Source organism: Cornus florida, unplaced genomic scaffold (assembly GCF_030987335.1).
Source record: "Cornus florida cultivar Cherokee Brave unplaced genomic scaffold, ASM3098733v1 CherokeeBrave_3.0.0_Hap2_Chr04, whole genome shotgun sequence".
NCBI lineage: Eukaryota > Viridiplantae > Streptophyta > Magnoliopsida > Cornales > Cornaceae > Cornus > Cornus florida.
The window spans coordinates 691,669-714,076 of record NW_026775574.1 but is presented as its reverse complement, the minus strand read 5'-3'; the positions used below and the strand labels follow the sequence as shown (position 1 = coordinate 714,076).

Genomic DNA, 22,408 nt, shown 5'->3' with positions numbered 1-22,408 from the left:
ACCATACTTAAAAGATCAGTTTTAACGTTAATTAAAACCCTGGAGACTACCTAGGCATGCACAGAACACAGGCCAAGGGAAGAAAGAAAGAAAAGAACTTGCCTGTATGGTTTTGGAATCAAAACCATGTCGCCGTCTTTCTAGGTTTTCTGACGACGTCTGATTCCCTGTCAATCTCCTATTGCTCAACCTTCCCTTCTCCTAACTCCGTCCTTTAATCTTCAGCCGAAACCTCGACTGTAAACTCTCTGTTTTTCCTCACAACCTCTCTCTATTTCTCTCTATTTCTCTGTCATGTCGTTTTGCCTTCACTGTGCTGTGAATAGGGTTCTCAAACCCTAGGCAGCCGTATTGCTCTATATAAATAGGCTTTAACCAAAACCTAATTCCAATTATAATGAAAACCAGAAACCCTAACTAAACCCTAGTCGGCCCAACGTGAATCACAAAAGAATTAAAACAAAACCCTAAATTACAATTAACGCATTTAACTTATTAAAACAATTACGTCTATGAAAGAAAAATAATAATAATACAATTAATTTAACTACAGAAAATTAAAATACAATTAAACAATTAATTAATTCAAATAAACACAATTAAAGAAAACAATTCACATAAATAAAACAATTAATTCAAATAAACATGCAAATACACAATTAAACAATTAAAAATGCAATTAACTAATTAAAAATGTAATTAAATCATTAATTAAAATACCAGGACTATCCTTTTAAAATTAGGGGTATTACATAAGCCTAAACCGTTAGTTGTTTAACGGCAAGGGAGATCCGTGTTATCAGTATATAAACTTTAAGGGAGGTAAGTATTATTTGGCAAACAAGAGGGGAGGTCAGTGTATGATGAAAAAACCTCATAGGAGGTCAGTGTAATTACCCCTATAATATATATGTCATTACTTATGACTGATGACCTAATATAATTTTATTTAAACCCCACTCTAAAAAATTTTAGACCTTGACGCTTTCTTGCTCTCACTCTATGTGACTTAGCTTTCACTATTTATTATTATTTTAAAATTATTTGTTATTTTATTTAATATGGATGTTAGTCCTTGATTCATTGTTGTGGTCGTGGCAAACTAACTAGTTTCATCGCAAGTATGAATTTTAGTTTTTGGATCCATATAAAAAACTTGGATACTTTTTAGGGTAAAGTGCACTAAACTCCCCCTAAGTTTTCTTTTCTCTCTCAAGAAACTCCCCTGAACTATAAGAAACACACTTAACCCCCTAAACTATTCCATCTGTTGCAAATGTTATGTCACAGTTAGAAATCTAACGGAATGTCTGTCACGTGAGGGACACAAATTTTTAAAAAACAAAATTAGCCCTTATGGCAATCGAGAGAGATAAAATATGATATATATATATATATACACACACACATGCATGTAGCTGTGTATATATACTTGCAAAGTAGGTCATTCTTTGACTAGGTCCTCTTCTTTCCCTCAACCCAACTTTCCATCTTCAAACCCTCTTTCCAGTTGTTGCAGGGACATATTCGCAGAGAACTATTTTATCTATTATAGTCATGAATGAAATAAAAGAAAGAGAAGAAAATCTCAGTTTTGTTCGATACATTCATGATGGGTGTAAGTTACCATATTGATAAGTTAAATAGTGAGGCAAAAAATTTCAAGCATCCAAAAAATTTCATGGATGTCGCTATCAAATTGCAGCCAACAGTTTGGGATTTCAGTGACTGGAAATGAACTGCCTCTTCCTCACGTCATCGAAGATGGTAGTTTTGTCCACCGTCTGAAAACTTTCAGGAAAAAGAAGGAAGAGAGAGGAGAGGAACAAAAAAGGAAAAGAAAATCAAATAACTAAACAATTGTGATAAGATTGATATGTTGTAACTTTTATATTGGCATGAAATTGTTTTAGCACATCAGCTGCTGAAGTTCAATGGAACTTAAAACAATGCCCTTCAATTTAAGGATGAAAAAGTAATTTACTTTTTCGTTAACGGCTCACTAACGTTTTGTCTTCATATGCAACAAAATGATAATTCAAAGGGATTTTATTTACTTCAAAGGGGTTTATTGCAATGGGGTTATAGTTTAAGGTGGGTTTAGTGCAATTTACCCTACTTTTAATAATTTGTAATAAAATTTATTTTATTTATACAACCCACCAAATTGTATCTCTTTGGACCCTTTTTCTAAGTCTATTAAAAACACAGGCTAGATTTGTTACTAATTGCAACATTCTTTAACTAATTGTCCGAGTATATGGTTTCCATACAAGTATATAATTTTCATTGGATACGTGGAATCTCTTATTTTATTATACAACTCATTAATTTAATTACTTTGTTACTAATTGCAACATTCTTTAACTAATTGTACGAGTATATAGTTTCCATACAAGTATATAATTTCCATTGGATACGTGGAATCTCTTATTTTATTATACAACTCATTAATTTAATTATTTTACTCAATCAACAGCTTTATTACTTTACAACTTTTAATAATACCTTCATTAACCAAAAAAAAAAAATTAATAATGCATTCTAACTTCTTATTGGTATTTTTATTTATCTCACTGAACTACAATTTGCGTAAATTAGAACAGAGTGATAATATTTAATCTAAATTATCGAATCAATTGAATGTCAATGCCTCAATGGACGTATAACGTATTCATAGGGGAAAAAAAAAATGGACGTATTGACAATTTAACCTGAATTGCCAAGAGTCATAAAAAATGTACCAAGTAAAACCCTTGTGAGGTACCGTCATTCCACTAACTAATTCTGATGTCACTGACGAATTCCTTTTGTCTTGATATAATGTAACGATATAATGTAAAATAGTCTATGTTTATTATAAAACACTCTTATACTATTAATTCGGTGCGAATTACACCTTAAAAATTTAAAATAACAATAATACCCCATTTCAGCATAATAACTCAATTGATTGAATTAATTATAATAATAATAATACTTTTTTACCCTTCATCTTTTATCTTCTTGCTCCCCTCCTCCCCCAACCCAAACCCTAGCTGAAGAACCACCAACTTGGCTGAATCCAAAAGCTCATAATATACAATGCTATATTCATCAAACCATTTATATTTTGAAAATATTCATATATAAAGTTCATAAATCTACAAAAATATTACTGGAATGTAGCTGGGCTAAGGGTAGGGCTGAGTAAGGCGTTGCTCAAGCACAAATCAAATTGAGAAAGTGAAAGCATGGAGGCGGGCTTGGGGCTCACTGGGACTGATAACATTACCTCTAAGATATAAAATACATGGAATATATTTCCACCTAAACAACTTTTCAACATCTTATCCTCTTATCCAATATGATGGGCTAACGTTAATTTGGAATCTCAAAATTTAGGCGATCCCCAATTCTTGAATGAAGAACAAAATAATTGAATCCCAGAAACCAAATTAATTGCATTCAACTCATAAAAATATGATCTTACTGTGACTATGATCCAATTATGACAACAAAAAGAGTATTACAGGAAAATTAGGGAGTACATCAACACATATAATCTTCCCCGCCATATACACTATGAATGCATATTTCTTCGAAAATTAGAAACCCAAACACCAAAAATTACATCTCACTTGCATTTTATATTCTGGAGCAACCTGCTCTGGCGAGGTTAAGATCCATGGTGCAAAGCGTATCGACGGACTTCTTCTTCTTGACGATCTTCATCAGCTCCACCTTTCCGCTCAATCTCGACTGGTCGTTCAGAGGCAAGATCCCATAGCACAAATATTCTCCCAAGCGCGGATCGCTTGGTAAAGTGCCTGTCTTGTAGGTTGGCTGAGGAGGTGGTTGTCTCGTGGCTGACTTGAATCTAGGGAGTCAGGCGGCGGCTGTCATGTTTGGGTCACTGCTGGTCACCACCAATTGTTGTGGCGGCGGCTAGGAATCCCTTAGAAAAGGTATAATAGGAAGAAAGAAGGGTAAATTAGGATTTTTATTTTTTTTTTTATATCAATTTTGACCCCAAAAAAATGGTCAAAATGACTTATTTGCACTTTTTTTTGCAATTTATGAACTGAATTACACATTTTCAAAAAAGATGACTATTTAGGGCCAGTTTGGAAATTGTTGTGTGGTGTAATGTAATGCTCTAACCTATAACAAAACAAATGTTTTGTGATGTAGTGTTCTGAAATGAGAACAAAACATATTTGGAATGAAAATTTGGAGTGAGAATTTTGGAATAGAAATTTTATTATTATTATTTTATGATTAAAATAAATTAATTACAGAGCTTGATTAGTTTGCAAAACAAGAATTACAGAGCTTGATTAGTTGATTTATAAAAAAAATTAAAACAAAACCCATACACACAGATTAGCAGTTGCAAAGAGAGAGAAGGGGCAAGCTTGAGAGTTGAGAGAGCGACTGAAGCTTGCGAACGGCTGAAGCTTGTAGATTTTGTAGTTTGCAGTTGCAGAGCTCTAGACTAGGGCAATTGGGAGGCTGAAATGATTTGCCCTAAAAATGGATTTGCAGAGTTGAGACGAGAATAGAGATGGAGGCGTTTGGGAGGCTGAAATGATTTACCTAAAAAAAATTAAAATAAAACCCATACAGTTTGCAGTTGCAGAGAGAGAGCGAGAATAGAGATGGAGGCATTTGGGAGGCTGAAATGATTTGCCCTAAAAAAAATAAAAACAAAACCCATACATTTGCAGTTGCAAAGAGAGAGAACGAGAATAGAGATAGAGGCGTTTGAGAGGCTGAAATGATTTGCCCTAAAAAAAATTAAAACAAAACCCATACATTTGCAATTGCAAAGAGAGAAAGAATGAGAATAGAGATGAAGGCGTTTGGGAGGCTGAAATGATTTGCCCAAAAAAAAATTAAAACAAAACCCATACATTTACAGTTGCAGAGAGAGAGCGAGAATAGAGATGGAGACGTTTGGGAGGCTAAAATGATTTGCCCTAAAAAAAATTAAAACAAAACCCATACATTTGCAGTTGCAGAGAAAGAGAACGAGAATAGAGATGGAGGTGTTTGGGAGGCTGAAATGATTTGCCCTAAAAAAAATTAAAACAAAACCCATACATTTGCAGTTGCAGAAAGAGAACAAGAATAATGATGGAGGCGTTTGGGAGGCTGAAATGAACGATGAGATGAATGAACGATATTAGGGCCTGTTTAGCTACAGTAAATATTGGGCTAGAACAACATAGAATATCAAAATCTTGTTCCAGCTTTTGGGCCAAATAGTGGATTTGTTTTAAAAGTGTTCTGGTACTGTTGAGAACAAAACAATGCAGGCCAAACATGTTGTGGACTCAAAATGGGCTACTGTAGCGGGCCTGGAACACTACAAAACAAACACCAAATAGGGCCTTATGCACAAAACCAATATTACAGGGGTTTCTGCACTTAAACCTTTGTCTTATATAAAGAGCACAGGAGCACATAAGTCACACACTCAAACAACATTTCTTCCATACTTTCTCTCTTTACCTCACAATCCTTCCATCACCGCTTTCTCATACTCTCTCTCTAACTCGTTCATCATGTTCCATCATGAGCTGAAATCATTCGCAATAACCAATTCTGACGTCATTTCGCACTAACCTCTTATATAAACAGCACACAAGAGTGCTTGAATCACACACACCGCATTTCTTCAAGCTGCCTTCTCATACTTACTTTATCTCTCTACCCTCGAGCATGGTGCACGTTCTGGCGATCCGATGTGCCTTCGCCTTCAATCGTTGGTGGATCTTATCATTCTCGTGATAACCGACATAACCTTCGTTTACTCTTCGTGCACCTGCACTTTGTTAAATTCACCGCTGCCGTCCATTCTCTGATGTCCACCACCACCTTACCGATCACAATATTCGCACCTCCTGACGCTTCTATTGTAATCAGCCTTCCTGCTTTGTTTCTCTCTTACTTCGAGAGTACACTGTCCATGACGCCTATCTCCTGCATAACCAATCGAGATCTAGAATCACGTAGATATACATTTGATTAAGATAAACTAAAAAAAGACTTCCTATCATAATTGGTCACTTTAAAACCAACATCACTGCTACAGCAGTAACGGGATTTATATAATTCATTAGCTAGGTAAGAAAAAACATACATTATTTTCCTTTTTCCCACTCCACCCATTCCTATCAACTCTCTTCTTTCAGAAAAGAGTCAGAAAAGAAACCTACATTATTAAGACAAAAGAGGAAAAGTTTTAAAAGCATTAAAAAACTTTTAAAACATATATTCTGAAATTGAAAACTAAACTTCCAAGTCTTTAATTACCAATAATAAATTGTTCGAACATCATATCATAACAATATTATATATATGTATGTAGAAACAAAAACAAAAACAAAAACAAAAAATGAGTATGTAAAATATGAATAAATAAGGGTAAATTACATTCACATCCCCTCTAGTTATTTAAAATATCATTTTCCTACCCTAAAACAAACTTCCGTGAAGCTCAATTAATAGATTATGGGATTTTACTAAAATGACCTCACATTTTAGCCTATTATTTTAATATAATATAGTAAAATTTTAATAAGACAATCTTGCCCTTATACATATATCAAAACACCTACAAACGTTCTAATTGAAAAACCACCAACACACTCCATTTAAACACGTTTTCATTCTCAGAACTCTCTAAGGAACGAAGGAGAGACAGAGACGAAGACAAAGAAAGAGAGTAGTGCGCAAGCAAAGGAGAACGAAGAAAATCGAGAGCTTCCATTCGTGTTTGAGTAAGTTCTTTGAACTCGATTATGTTAATGTTTTGAAATTTGGGTTTTGGGTTTTGTTTAGAGTTTTGGATCTTCAAACTCGTTGGGTTTTTTTGGGTTTTAGGTCATGAAATTGAATTTTGGTAATGTTTTGAAATTAGGTTTTGGATTTTATTTTCTGATTCATTTTTTTTTTTTCAAATGATGGTTATAGTTATGCTTTGAAATTATGGTTTTTTTTTTTTGGTGATCTTCGAACTGGTAGTGTTCATTTTTTCCAAATGAAGTTTCTTGTGATGTTGAAATTAAGGTTTTTTCCCATTGTTTGTGTTATTGAAAATAGTGTAGCAAAATAGGATATTAATATGTTACTTGATCTCTGGTTTGTACTTGTTTTCTGAAAAATAAGTTGTTGGTTATGTTAATAAGTTCTTTAAGGTTTGTAAGATTTTGTATGTGTTTGTGTTGATTAGGGTAATATTGCTCCATACCTATATGTTTATGCATTATATTATACTCAGTTGGTTATTGGCAATCTGCAAATACGGTTGAAAAGTTAGGGCTTTCTGGAATTTGGGTTTCTTTGTATTAATTAGGCTAATTCCTTTCTTGTGTGATGTTGAAATTATGCAATTTGGCCAAGATATCCATTTTTTAGGTTTTGCAATCTCTGTTAATGTCTAAGTGTTTCTGTATTCTTTATAATTTTTTCCTTCTTAATTTTCTATTTTACAATGATGGATGCACCCATTGTTTATGACTAAGTTGTCCATTACGGTGAAAATGTCAATGTGATAGGGAATATAGATCTACAGTTACTTAGAGTTCATGGATCACATTATGGAGCTTGCATTACCTAATGTATTAGCACAAATTGGGATATACATTAACATATATCATGACTAACCTAACAACAATGAAAGGATTTTAGTTGACAATGATCAAAAAGTTGAGAACATGTTTATGTTGAATTGGCTTACGCATAGGATTAATGTGTGTGTTGAAACTAAGGAGCCTGTAGGAGTTGATCTTGGTTTAGCTGAGTTATTGTCAGGTCCAGCAAGAGTTTACCCTCCAGGGGTTGGGCCTTCTCAACCTGTAACAAGTTCTGCTCATGTTGATGTAGAAGATGGATAGAGATGAGGAAGATGAAGATGATATTTCAGCTTATAACCTATTTTATTTGTTTCAATTAATCATATAAAGAGGGGGGAAAGGAATGGAAATTGGTGTCAGTGCGAACCAGCAACAGGTATAGTTTTCTTTCTTTTTTTCCCTTTGTTCATGTTTTTTTTTTTTTTTCCTTCTAGCTTATAACCTATTTTATTTGGTTGAATGAATCATATAAAGAAAGGTAAAGAAAAGGGAATAGGAGTCAGTAATATGAGTCAGCCACATATTGGGGTCAATGTCACCCGGCAGCAGGTTTAGTTATTTTTTTTTCTTTTTTCAGGTTGTTTTTTTTTTCACATATTATAATTGAATGAATCATATACAGAGAGAGAGAGAGGGATGGAAAATCTGAGTCAGCCAACACCAGTTCCACCAACAGCATATTTTGCAGGAAGGGGAGTTAGCAATATGAGTCAACCACCTGCAAGGATGAATGTTAACCCAGCTGGTATAGTTTTGGAGTTTGTTATTATTGGTTTTTAAAATAGTTGTATATATATTTTTTCAACTTATAACATATTTTAATTAGATGAATCATATACAGAGAGGGAGAAGGATGGGAAGTCTGACTTAGCCAACACCAGTTCTACCAATGGCATATTCTGCAGAAATGGAGTTAGGAGTATGAGTCAACCACCTGCAACGGTGAATGTCAACCATCAACTGGTATAGTCTTGGTTTTTTTATTTATTTTTTAATTCTAAAAGTAGTTGTATGTATATATATATATATTATATTCAGCTTACAACGTACTTCAATTAAATTAATCATATACAGAGAGGGAAAGGAATGGAAAGTCTGGGTCAGGCAACACCAGTTCCATCAACATCTTCTGCGACAAGGGGAGTTAACAATGTCAACGAACAACATGTATCTATTTTTTTTTTTTTTTTTTCCTTTTTGCATTAAAAAATAACTAATCACCATTTCTATCATGCATGCATAGGTTGAAAGGGTTAACAAATTACTAGTACAGAGGGAGGGGAATCAATGGAGGAACTTTTCATGGAAGGATAGTTGGCAGAGGAAGGACACATTTAATCATGGGTAGCAATGTTGGTCATGGTGCAAGCTCCTGAAGCCAAACCAATATGTGACAATTCCAGTTGCAACAATCTTTTATGTTTATAAACTTTATAGATGAAACCTAGATACTGATGTGTAGCTCCTAAACCTAGGTTTTTTGTGTTGTGGTACAAAAAATTGTAAATGATGTGGTACAGTGTTTTTTTGGGGGGATGCAAGTGACTTGGTTTTTTTTTTTTTTTTTTTTTTTTTTTTTGTGGTGAAATGAAGTTATGTAATGACAAATGTAGAACCTATTGGGTCTTTTATTAATGAAGTTATGTAATGAAAATTATGTTCACTATTAATTACGACTTTTCATTATATGTTTGGTTTTACTTCTCTTGTGAATTTTTATTATTTTATGTTTTTGTTTTAACTTATAACAAGTTGATCTAATTTCATTGAATTGTCATATGTGACAAACTTAATTTTTGCAAGTGGGGCAAGTTCAACTAAGGTGCTATTTGTAAACAAATTAATTAAATAAACAAATTAAATAAGACAAATAATCAATATAAATTGCCAATATATTTAGTAAAAAATATCTAATGCAATTCAAATCATTAGAAAATAAACAATATAATACATTAATATATATAGAGAAAACGGAGGAAAATGAAGCTGTTAGATGGGACCTGAGAAGTGGAGGGAAATGTGTGCTCCATTTTGGCAGGAGCATATTGTTTAGGCAAAATGGTCTTCATATATATTTGGAGGACAATAAGGGATTTTTGGAATTTTAGATTGCTGACATCATCAATTAATTGACGGAAGTTTGTTTTAAGGGAGGCAAATGATATTTTGAATAATTGAGCGGAGTAGTTTGAGCTTTTAGCTAACTAGGAGGGAGGTAAATGTAATTTACCCAATAAATAAACGTAACCAATAGCTAAAAATGCCAATTAAAAATTTAGAAAAAGTAAGAGTTTGTTACCTGATGACTGAGGAGGAATGTTTCTTGAACCTTGTTCTTGCTAAATGTTAAAGCCCAATGTTAACCCTAAAAAAAAGAAAACACTCAAGTTGTGAGGAAGAGGTTTCACAATCTCATTCATAACAATTAAAACACCACCATTTACATATTATATGTATTATGTATCAATCCAACCCAACTATGCTTTTAATCAAAATGTTGGACACCTATCCGTAAAAAGAGATGTGATTACGGATAGGTGTGATTAGCACATATTATACTCAACTCTTACGTTAAATTAATCCAATAATAAAGTACAATGCATCAGTTCAGGAATAATCTTCAAAATTAACAAATCAATATCCTGATATTCTGCATTCGAATAACAAAAGAAAATTAAAAAACCAAAATTTGAAAATAAAAATATGGCAGAAAGATTGAATATATCCTTAGTGAATTACACAAATTGTATTTCTATGTAAAACAAAACATCCAGGATTTCTCAATGAGGTGGGCTAAATCAATATATATCAACCAAAATCAACAGTTGTTTAATTCAATTTTAGTTAACTAACAATGTTTTTTTAGACAATTGACTGATTAAGGCATAGAAAATCCTATTTGGGTAATTAATAATAAAAAAAAAATACCAATTTATTTCTGAACAATTCACCACTCAGTACCCCATCTCCTCTTTTGACCAATTTACTAATCCTAGTTGAGAATCTACTAGTGGAAGCAGAGTGTGAGGTAGTTCATGGCAAACCCCTTCCAACACCATGGAATTCACTCAAAAGCATGCTTTTTGTAAGTATTTTAATTTTCAAGAAGTTACTTTAGAGCTTTACCCTACATTAAGTACTTCTGCTTGTCAAATTCTTGTTATGATTTTCGTTTTGTTTCTTTTTTTTTTTTTTTTTTTTTTTTTTTTTTTTTTTTAATTCTGAAAAGATTTCTATCTTCAAAAAGCTTGGCATGTTGATAAAAATTATTTCAAATTCAATCTCTACAGATTTCTAATCCAATTCAAGTTCTTTTTTTTTTTTTTCTTTTTTCATGCCCAGATTTGCAATTTAATTGACGAAAAAAAAAAAATTTGTTTTGCTAAAATAAAGTGTAGATTACGATGATTACCTCAAAATGCAATGCAAATTTTGTTACTTTGTATTGTAAAAAATATATATTATATAAAAAAGATCATAAAAATTTTCACCAAATAGGATTTAGTTTGCAAAACAAGAATTACAGAGCTTGATTAGTTGATTTAGAAAAAAAATTAAAACAAAACCCATACATACAAGTTAGCAGTTGTAGAGAGAGGGGGGTAAGCTTGAGAGTTGAGAGACAGTAGGCCAGCGGCTGAAGCTTGCAAACGACGCACCCGAACTGGAACAGCGGGCGATGGAAACTAAAAGATATGGGTTTTGATTTTTTGAACAATCTAAAATGATATGCCGATATGGGTTTTCATATAGGTTTTGAACTTTTGATTCAAATAGATAAACGAAAATATATGGGTTTTGAACTTCTGATTCTTGTGGATTTTGTAGTTTGCAGTTGCAGAGATAGAGAGAGAGAAGGGGCAAGTTGGGAGTTGAGAACAAGAATAAAGATGGAGGTGATTGGGGAGGCTGAAATGATTTGCCCTAAAAATATTGATATATATATATATATATATATATATATATATATATATATATAAGCAAAAACTACCAACCAGTCAAATGGTCAAATTTACCAGTCAAAGAAAACAGGTTTAGTACTAAAATTGTAAGATTTGATTGATTTGATTCTGATACAGTGATAATGATATTCCGTGTTTGGAAGAGTTTTCAAACTCACAAAGTTCAATAATTTATTACCAAATTAAATAACTATGAAATTTTTGAACTTACTGTAATTTTTTACTTTTTAGTTATTAGAAAATAAAAAAATTATTATTATAATACTAAAATAAACATACTTTGCAGTTGAGTGTGTTAGAGAAATATATATGCTTCATGTGACTTTTAAGATATAACAACTCTTATACTAATATGATATAAGATAATTAATAATATGCTAAGAAATGATTAATCAAATATACAATTATATATTTAATTAAATATTCAAAATAAAGTAATAAATAGTAAATAAAGAACCTAGACCGAAGCTAATGTTGAATACTATGTCCTTAAGACAGATTCGCCCCTCTATGGTGCTAACGGACTCAGTGGCGTCTATCTCCTAGGATACAACAGTCTACATCCACCAGTTGCAGCACTACAAAAGCGTAGATACGGCGAACCTTCTTCGTGTAATACTTTCTCTAACTCAAAAATGCATTTATACTATATAAATGCTGAATTGGGTGCAATCCAAACCAAATGGTTCGGACCAATCTTAATATGGCTCGATGAAATTGGATTAGGGTCTAAGTGGTTCAAACCACTTAACCTATGGTTTGAACTCACTTGTGTTAGGTTCAAGTCTAGAGAGGGAGATAGAAGAAAATGAAAAAATGAACAATTTGCAAATGATTCAAAGGGGGTATTTATAGGCAACAAGGTGCCTTTTCTGGTAGGTGTAACCTTTTGGAAAAAACTAAAAAGTAATTTTTAAGTAATGTGCCTTTTTGGATTGGGTGCAACCCTTTGGAAAAAAACTAACTTTTAATTTAAATTCAAAAATCAACCACCCATTTAAATAAGCCCAGACAAAAAATAAAGGCCCAATCCAAAATTCCATTTAGTAAAAAGAATAATCGAACTTTACAATTAGACCCAAGTCTAAGCCCAAATCTGGCTTATTTAAATTTCAATTGATTTCAACATTTTTCCATATGGGACAAACACTTCCCACATTTTGCATACCCATTTTGGCTTATCAAAACACCAGACTTTGGAGCTAATTTCTCATTCACCCGAAAACGGATTTGAGAAAGTAAATATACCACGGTCATCTCCTTGCGGAAAGAAACGCGATTGTCTAGAGGTCCACAAAAAATTCTTAGCGGAATCTATTCTAAATCTCATCCAAAGTTTATGTTTTTAATGTCCCCGTTTCCAACAATCCCCCACATGAATGAAAATTGGCTGCTTAAATACAAAAGATGATCATGCAAACACTAGAGAAAGTATAGTTGGAAAGTTACTGCATCAGGATAGGTAGCTTTTGGCTATCGGATTTACTGGCTAACTAGTGAATGCGATGTCTTAAACTGTTCAGCCATTTGTGTAAACCAAGACAATAACAAACACACAGTACCTTTCCTTACAAAGTTGGTTCTCATTATTATGTTCATTTTGGCCTTGAACAAGTCCTGGTATTCAATCAATGCTTCATAAAACTTAGCCTTTATAGTTCTCATAGAAGCGGCCCCACTTCACACTCATATAGGTGACTTCTTATTAAGAGTATCCTACCATACCCCACTTGAATTTTCAAGGTATAAGAGTCATTAAAAGCATAGCTTATCCTAATCATCGCTGTAGGTAGCACTGTCTGATCATAGAAATTGGTAGAAGATTTATATATCTTCCCAGTGCTTCTGGTGAGTCACTCAGAATTTATGTTATCCCTTTGAACCTAGATCTTGGGATCTCCAGTCAGCTAGGTTGGGTTTCCATTAAGGTGACTCGTTAGCTTTCGGCTTTAAACCACATTCCCCTCGATAATCTGTACAATTGTTCTCTAATACAACCCTCAATTTTATATGTGGCCACAAGGTTGTGTTTAGAAATATTACACTCTACAGAGATTTCTCCAGTTGAGAGCAACTGTATACTTTGTGCCCAAAATTGCTTATTGTTAGCAATATCATTTTCTTTAGTGGCACAGGTGTAGACTTATTTTGAAATGTCATCTAGGTGAAGTCTATTGACTTTCCTAATTGATTTATTCAAAGTTTCTAACTTTGAGTTATATTAAGAACATATAACTATACCTTTAATATTAAAGACATATCCACTCTTGGATTTGAAATCTTTAAAATCCCACATCCAGATTGCATCACTGTTACACCTCCAATTTAGTTAGATACCTCGATCTATGAAATATTGGACTTAGGGTGTATCTCAACTACCCAATTTGTTACTTTTCAATGATCCTATCTTGGATTGAAAATGTGTAATTAAACACAGTTATTAAGATGCCTTGCAATCTCAACCAATGATATACTTTGACTAGTATATATATTTGAGATTTACATTTACAAAAGTTAAATAGGCTTTTGTTATCATAACTAGTATTATCTCAATCTCACTCTATTGAGAATATACTATGTTATCAGATGTCAAATCTTTTATATCAAATATACTAATTAGTATATCATTAATTTTTAAGGTATACAATGACTTATGCATCACATTTATGTCATTGTCTTGGTACCAGCTCTAATCCACTCAAGGATTTATAAACTTGCACACTTTACTCTTTAACTAGAATAAATAACTCAGTTCTTTCGCTGGAAAAAGAACTCTAGTTGTTCCATAATATTTTCCTCATAAGAAACAACATGCACTATTGTTATAATACTATAAATGATTTTTTGTTCTATCCTAAAACTCTTAGGACTTAGAACCCCCTACATTTATAAGTATTTCTCTTAAGATGAGTGACTCGTAACAAATTTCATTTATGGATAATATCTCCCCACAACTTTGGGATAATTCTAAAATTCTATCTCTAATGTATTTATTATGATTTTTCAACTATGGAAGTACCATATATTAAATACTTCACATCATCTAACTTTTCAAGGTTCCATATTCGCTTCTCAACAAGCATATATAACAGTCTCTAGTGCAACAACGATCTCCCAAGGCATAACACACCTTTGAGACCCTAAGATAACCTCCTGTAACGACCCGGTCATTTGCCTTCCTTTCCTTTTTTTTTGAAATTTTACGAATGAATTTTTTTCGTTTAATTTTCTTTTCTGAGCTCTGTTTCGTGTCGCTTAGTGTCATCTCGAGTGCTCGGAATTGATTCCTGAGACTCTTTTCCGTGGATTGACAACTTCCTTTGAGGACCGAGTCATTTCTGCATTTTCACTTTTCGGACATTATGCGCCTTTCGTCCTTTTCCCTGTTTCGTCTTTTTCCCTATTCTGTCTTTTCCCCATCTGTCACATTGTTGGCACAACCTCACTTCTCATGCTCGGAGTTGGTTTTTGACTTCACGTGCCTTCATCTTGAGTGGTTTCTTCGAAATACGTATCTTTACTTTTGCAATAAAGTACTCTGGTTGCTCCCGGTGTCCATAGGGACATAGATGCAAAGTTCTTTGAAATTTTTTTCTTTTCTTGGGGTATTTTTCGTAAATATCTTTTGAAGATATTTTATTTCAGGGGTTTTTAAGAAAATATTTTTGGAAGATATTTTCATTCTGGGCCATAAGTGCAGTTTTTACTTTTTGGAGGGGCCATTATGCAATTAATGAAAGTTATTGCAAAATATCTTGTTTTAAGCCTGGATCCTCGTACAGGATTCATTTTCACATTTCGTCGAGTTGTGTACTCTTGGAATTTCCTCCTGGTCGATGTTTTCCAGTTTCAGGGTTTTTGGCCCCGGTTTGCGCCAAACTTGTTTTGGGCATAATTTTCTGCTCGGGACTCAGTTTTCAATGCCGTTTCTTCCGTTGTTCGTATTTTATCATTTTGAATCTTTTTCATTCACAAAGTTTTGCCATTTGAGCGCGTCTGCTCAAATTTTACTTTTTCGGATCCGGTAGGGCCCGTTCAGGGCACTTTTGAGATTTCTATAAAAGGGGGGTGAGATATTTCATTTTTCATCTTCTCGCCTCTTCATGCACGACCTGGAGCTCCCATGGCAGCCCAAGGGGTGTTGCCATCTTCTCTCTCCTCTTTTGGTTCATTTTTCCTTGATGGAAAGTCTACGGCCTAAACGTTTGTTGTTCCCTTCGCCGTGCTCTACCCTTCCCCCTTATTAGAATTCAGTTTTGACCATTTCTTGAGTTTGGTTTTGAGGTCAAGTTACGATTTTGATGGGGCTTTGATGGGGGTTATGTTCACGGCGTTGTCCCCAACAAAACCTAGTAGTTTCGTCAGATTCGGAGCAGTTCCATTTTGATGGCTTTTGAGATTTTCATCTCAAATTGAGGTAGGAGATGTTCAAGGTTTAAATTCTTGTTATATAGCATGCTTGTGATGCTTATACTACTTGTTTGCATTACTAAATATAAAATCTAGAGATTTTATTATTTATTTTTCTTGTACGGGATCTAATTTTCCCGGTTACTCATGACTTGGTTTTAACATGTAGTATGATTTTATATTGCCCCTTGATATGCTCATTGTCGTGTATTAAAATTGGAACATTTGAATAAGTATTAAAGATTTATTTAATATTTATCTTAGGTGAAAGATTAATTCACATGGCCTTAACTAGCTTGAAATTAATATGTGTTAGCATATTATATTAGGCCATAGCATGCTCTTCAACATAGTTGAATTTGAAAGTAATTGGAGGTGTTTTGAAGATTAGTAATTATTAATTAATTTGATTAATTAATTTGCCCCGAGTGCACTATTCATTCCATTTGAATTCCGACTTGATATTCTTGATCTACATGCCATATAACTTCACATATATTTGATTTAGAATATTCGGTGAGGTTTTGAAACCTTTCATTTAATTAATTTCCTTGTTTAAGATTTAATCCTCATGGTGATATACAACTTGGAATTGAATTGTGGCATACTAGAAAATTAAGCTCTGGTGTGGTTGTTCACATATATTAAATTGGGATTAATTGCATGAGAATTGCAACCTTTATTTTATATTTAACTTTAGTGAAAGTTTAATTTACATAGGTGTAACTTGCATGAAATAAGCTTGTAATATGATATTACATTAGTCCTTGGCATATTCTCTAAGATATGTTAAATTGAGAGCATTTGGTTAAGTTTGAAAATTTAGAGATTTTAATTAAAAGAATTAATTAAAATCTATTTTGTGGTCCCATTAGCTTAATTAAGGTTTTAACTTGATATTTGTATTGGCCATGACTTGTTTACTAGTATATATTAATTTGGGACTATTTGAAGTTGTTTTAGAACCTTGGGATTTAAATTAGCATGATTTAATTAAGGTTCTACTTTGTTGTTCTAACAACCTAATTGAGTTTTAGAATGAATATAGGTGATGACCTTGCCATGCACCTTAACATGTATTAAATTGAGGTTAATTGAAATTGAATCGGAAATCTAGAGAATTTAATTGTGTTTATCTATTTAAATTCTATCAATTTACTCCATGATCTAGTTGTGTTTTAGAAGTGGTTTCTATATTCAAATCGTGGACTTAGACTTATTGTATATTCATTTGATTATGTTTTGAACATTGGATAACATAGTTGCTATGTTTGTATTCATGAGAATATGTTTTCCTTATTGAATATATTGTTGCCTTGTGTAATGATTTGCACACTTCGTGTTTAACATCTTTCATGCATAGCGTGTAACGAATCGCACACTGAAGATTCGACATTCATCATATCATATTAGTTGTGGATTTAGAGCATGTATTGTATAGGTTTCCAAATTTGGTTGTGCTTAGTAGATAGTTGATTATCTTGCATATTCCTGTTGATATATGCGTTGTTGCACAACTTGTTGATTTTGGAAACTTGGGGATGTCGTTGTTTGACTATGGCTAGGACGTGGTTCTAGTACGGGGGATAGTCCCTCTATATGGTCTAGTGCGCACATAGGGAGGTTACCCATGGGCTACTAACCCTAAAGTAACTATGTTGTCGGTCTGATTCGACGTGACGTCCGAGTATCCACTTTGTTTGATTTCGCATTTCATTTTCAAGTTGATAACTAGATGATGTTGTATCTTGTTGTTTCTTATTTGTCGTTCCATTTTAAGTTACAGGATGTTAACTTTGCAAAATTGTGCTTTATGCGTTGTAATGGAAGTTCCAATGTTGGTTAAACTGCATCGATATTGAAAATCGTGTTTTGACGTTCTAATAAAGCTTAGGATTGATCCTATTGATTCATTTATAACATAGACGTTAGGTGGCATGAACCACTACTGTTATTTTGTGCTTTAGATTCTAAGTTGATAGCTTTGAGAACTTAAACCTTGTTGCATTGTATAACATGCTCTTTTGTTGTTGAATTGCATGGATAATGTGATTCTTGTTAACTTGTATTCAAATATGCTTTTGTCATGTTATATGGATTACTCTAGACCTAGTTCAATTGTATTGCAAATGCAATTCATGTTAATCTATGCTTAAGCATTCTTCTTGTCGTGTTCTTAGATTATCCCAACCATGATTCGTTTTATACACGTATGTATATCATGATTCTTGTTACTTAGACTCTAAGGTAGCTTAGGATGCTCCCGAAGTCTCATTTGGACATAGACGTTAGGTGGCATGAGCCCCTTTAACATGTTTCACCTTAAGGTGATAAATTTATAAAATGCTAGGTCGATGCATGCTCATCTCCTACGAGTAGCTTTATGTTACTCACCTCTACGATATTGGGGCATATTTCAGGTACGAAGACTTGGTTCGTAACGCTTAGCATTCCTTGGATGTCGTGTAGCTTTCAAGTTTCCATTTCATGCAAATGTTAGCATGAAATGTCATTTTGTAGACTTATATGTCAAAATATGTATATTTGATTCCATGTATGTAATGTGTACTTAAGTACACTCCTTTCAATGTATTTGATATGTATGAGATGAGGCCGGAGGCCAATGACCATTATATTGTATCCTATGTATCTTTTGATTTCTTGAAATCCTATGAAAACCTTGAAAAATCGCAAGTCATTGGTTCACCATAGTTACATCGTGTGTGGGAATTCCGTTTTCATTCTTTCATAGGGTCTTATAAAACATTTTTGAAGTGTGGCCAAGGGCCAAACGGTCATTTGACCCCATTTTGTATTTTTGGATTCCGAGTTTTCATTTCAAGTTCTATTTTTGCCTTTTTGCTCGTTGGGGGGTCGGATTTTGTATCGGTGGTATTTTTAAGTTGTGGACCATTGTAGCACGTCCAAATAGGTAAGTTACGTTTGCGTACATGGTCGTTTTCGGGCAAAACCTTATCGTTTGTGTTTTGAGCCTCTTGTGAATTCATTTCGCACTTTTTTTGCATATTCTGATCTAGGGGCATTATGAACCTTTCACGGTGGTTTTATTTTCTTCTTTTAACATGGTTGAATAGAAAACATGATTTTCGGGGGGCTTTCTTTTCCGTGTTTTTCCAGAAAATGTCGTCTTGATATTGGAAATCACTTACGAAGTTCAGCTCTCAGTTTTTCAATTTAGCAGCTTTTTGGACCTCCATGACCAGATTTCATGGAGGGGCATTTCGGGCATTCTACATTGTATTTTTTTTTAATTCTCTAATGGGTCACGTAGAAAATTCAATTTTGAGGGGGGTTTCTTCTTTGTGTTTTTCCAAAAAAATTCAACTTCTATCCCGTTTTTGCTCTCAGTTGCAGACAGTCACTGTAGCAACCTTTAACCCTCTTGTTCAGTTCTGATCTAGGGGCATTTTGGAGATTTCACAGTGAGTTTTTTTCGATTCCGTCCACGATGTCGGGTAGAAAACTCAATTTTAGGGGGGGTTTCTTCTTTGTGTTTTTCCAGAAAAGCTCGTCTTGACCTCAATTTTAAGCCTCAGTTCTGGGCAGATAAAAAAAATGTAGCAGCAGCCAAGGGCTGCCACCAGCCATGTCTTTGGGCGCCGGTGGGCTCGCTCATGGGCACCATGTGCGCCATGGCCCTCGTCGGGCCGCCGCGACGTCAACTCTTCTTTTGGGCTTTTCTCCTTCGTCCAAACTCCGATTCAAGTGATTTTTTTTTTTGAACTTGACTAATTTTTCACTGTCTTTCCAACAGTGTCCTCAGTTGCACCCGGTTCTTTCTGGATAATTACCAGTTTACCATTTTTGCCTTAAGTACTCTTTTTTCTTCGTCATGTCGTTTCTCCTTCGTCCGGACTCCGAATTATATGATTCTTAAGTCCATCTTGATTAGTTTTTTATTGTCCTTCCAGCGGTGTGCTCGGTGGCACCCGAATCTATAGTTTTCAGAAATGACTATTTTGCCCCTGGGGGCTTATTTGTCATGTTTTTTATCTTTTGCTTACACATCAGTTCTTGTTGCGTTCGACGACCTCATGGAAGGTCACTTTGACTTCTTAGAGTCTTGTTTTCTGTTTTTGCTTCCGCATTCGGATCCGTTATCGGATCATCCTTACGGTTCATCACAGGACACGCTGGCCTAAAAACCAGGGTCGTCACAGGTGGTATCAGAGCATCCGGGTTCGAATACCTTGGACGACTGGTTTTGGGTGCATATCATGCTCATGTTGTTTTACTTTGATTTGTCATTTGTATCTTGATAATATGTCTTGTATGATAACATGTTCACATGTTCAAGTGTTTTGAGACATCTATCATTGGTTGAGCATGTTTTTGTGTATATATGTTTCCTGATAACATGTTCTGTGTCACTATCATGTTCTGGTGTGATAACATGTCTGCGTGCTTCTTGATAACATGTTTGATTTGATAACATGCCTATTTGCTTTTGTGGCAACTTGTTTACTACTTGTGTGAGTAGATAGTTATGCTATGTTGCATGCTACTTGTTTACTTTATGTCAAGTTTTTGCATTGTTTCTTAGGATCTGTCGTATCCCTTGGATGCGTTCTTGTTTCACGAGTTTCTTCCTTGGATAGGAGAAATTCATTCTGTGAGGACCTATGTCGAGTACTTTCTTGTCTGTTTTGTCGATTGATGCGAGTAAGGCTCATGTGAGCGTAGAGGACTGCGATTCACTTTTTTTTCTTGTCTGGTGGACTGAGACGTGGGCCAGGGAGGCACCGTTTCATTTCCTTTTCCTTCGTGGCTTCTAGATCTAAGGCCTTAAGCGTAATGGTGCCAGTGTCATTGTTGTCAGAGTTTTGGGATTAGCTACCCCAACTCTCGCAGATGCCTGGTTTCCGTAGTGCCTTTGGTAATAATCATTTTCGACATTGATGTCATTGGTATCGAAAAGTTCCATTCTGGGGCATGTTACGAACTAGTGCCTTATACTGTCATGCTACCTTGTTGACGAGTAAGTGTGGGCGAGTTCTGGTCACTGTTCGTACTGCCTTGTCACTCTCTTTTTCTATCATGTTTCAATGTTTCATTGTCTTAGGATTCTCTCGGTAGTTGACGTTGAGTTAACGTGCTGATTCGTATGAGGCGTTGCCTCAGTTCTTGGTTTCGCGTTCCTTCAGTTGATCTTTAGACTTCAGGATTTGTCCTTCAGTGCGTTGTAAGCTGTCCTTTGATTTGACCTTGTGTTCGGTCATTATTCTGTTCTCTCTGGTATGTTCCTAATTTCGGGGACGAAATTCCTTTAAGGAGGGTAGGTTGTAACGACCCAGTCATTTGCCTTCCTTTCCTTTTTCTTGAAATTTTACGAATGAATTTTTTGCGTTTAATTTTCTTTTCTGAGCTCTGTTTCGTGTCGCTTAGTGTCATCTTGAGTGCTCGGAATTGGTTCCTGAGACTCTTTTCCATGGATTGACAACTTCCTTTGAAGACAGAGTCATTTCTGCATTTTCACTTTTTGAACACTATGCGCCTTTCGTCCTTTTCCCTGTTTCATCTTTTTCCCTATTTTGTCTTTTCCCCATTGGTCACATTGTTGGCACAACCTCACTTCTCATGCTCGGAGTTGGTTTTTGACTTCACGTGCCTTCATCTTGAGTGGTTTCCTCGAAATACGTATCTTTACTTTTGCAAGAAAGTACTCTGGTTGCTCCCGGTGTCCATAGGGGCATGGATGCAAAATTCTTTGAAATTATTTTCTTTTTTTGGGGTGTTTTTTGTAAATATCTTTTGAAGATATTTTATTTCAGGGGTTTTTAAGAAAATATTTTTAGAAGATATTTCATTCTGGGCCATAAGTGCAGTTTTCACTTTTTGGAGGGGCCATTGTGCAATTAATGAAAGTTATTGCAAAATGTCTTGTTTTGAGTCTGGATCCTCGTACAGGATTCATTTTCACATTTCGTCGAGTTGTGTACTCTTGGAATTTCCTCCTGGTCGATGTTTTCCAGTTTCAGGGTTTCTGGCCCCGGTTTACGCCAAACTTGTTTTGGGCATTCGACGCTGTTTCTTCCGTTGTTTATATTTTATCATTTTAAATCTTTTTCATTTACAAAGTTTTGCCATTTGAGCACGTCTGCTCAAATTTTACTTTTTCGGACCCGGCAGGGCCGTTCGGGGTACTTTTTGAGATTTCTATAAAAGGAGGGTGAGATATTTCATTTTTCATCTTCTCCCCTCTTCATGCATGACCTAGAGCTCCCATGGCAGCCCAAGGGGTGCTGCCATCTTCTCTCTCCTCTTTTGGTTCACTTTTCCTTGATGGAAAGTCTTCGGCGTTAACGTTTGTTGTTCCCCTCGCCGTGCTCTACCTTTCCCCCTTATTAGAATTTAGTTTTGACCATTTCTTGAGTTTGGTTTTGAGGTCAAGTT

At 34.5% G+C, this 22,408-nt stretch overlaps 1 protein-coding gene across 8 annotated transcripts; it reads left to right on the top strand.

The window, feature by feature from the left end:
• The first annotated feature begins 6,633 nt into the window (after positions 1 to 6,633).
• LOC132302418 (uncharacterized) lies at positions 6,634 to 9,129 on the top strand. Of its 8 annotated transcripts, XM_059799268.1 has the most exons (6): positions 6,634 to 7,998; positions 8,097 to 8,171; positions 8,245 to 8,367; positions 8,449 to 8,585; positions 8,697 to 8,789; positions 8,866 to 9,129. In XM_059799268.1, exons 3-6 carry the CDS (start codon positions 8,259 to 8,261, stop codon positions 8,968 to 8,970), a joined length of 444 nt encoding a protein of 147 aa, XP_059655251.1. In that variant the 5' UTR covers positions 6,634 to 7,998; positions 8,097 to 8,171; positions 8,245 to 8,258; the 3' UTR covers positions 8,971 to 9,129. The 8 variants fall into 8 exon arrangements, with proteins under 8 accessions (XP_059655251.1, XP_059655247.1, XP_059655250.1 ...); XM_059799264.1 differs by having other exon boundaries at positions 6,634 to 6,767; positions 7,801 to 8,367; XM_059799267.1 differs by lacking the exon at positions 8,097 to 8,171.
• Positions 9,130 to 22,408: the final 13,279 nt, after the last annotated feature.

Excerpts from the sequence above, each read along its gene's own strand:
- LOC132302418 (XM_059799264.1), top strand. The coding sequence starts at position 8,259 with ATGGAAAATCTGAGTCAGCCAACACCAGTTCCACCAACAGCATATTTT. Across the intron at positions 8,368-8,448 it reads GATGAATGTTAACCCAGCTG|ATGAATCATATACAGAGAGG; the intron begins GTATAGTTTTGG and ends TATTTTAATTAG. Across the intron at positions 8,586-8,696 it reads TGAATGTCAACCATCAACTG|AGAGGGAAAGGAATGGAAAG; the intron begins GTATAGTCTTGG and ends AATCATATACAG.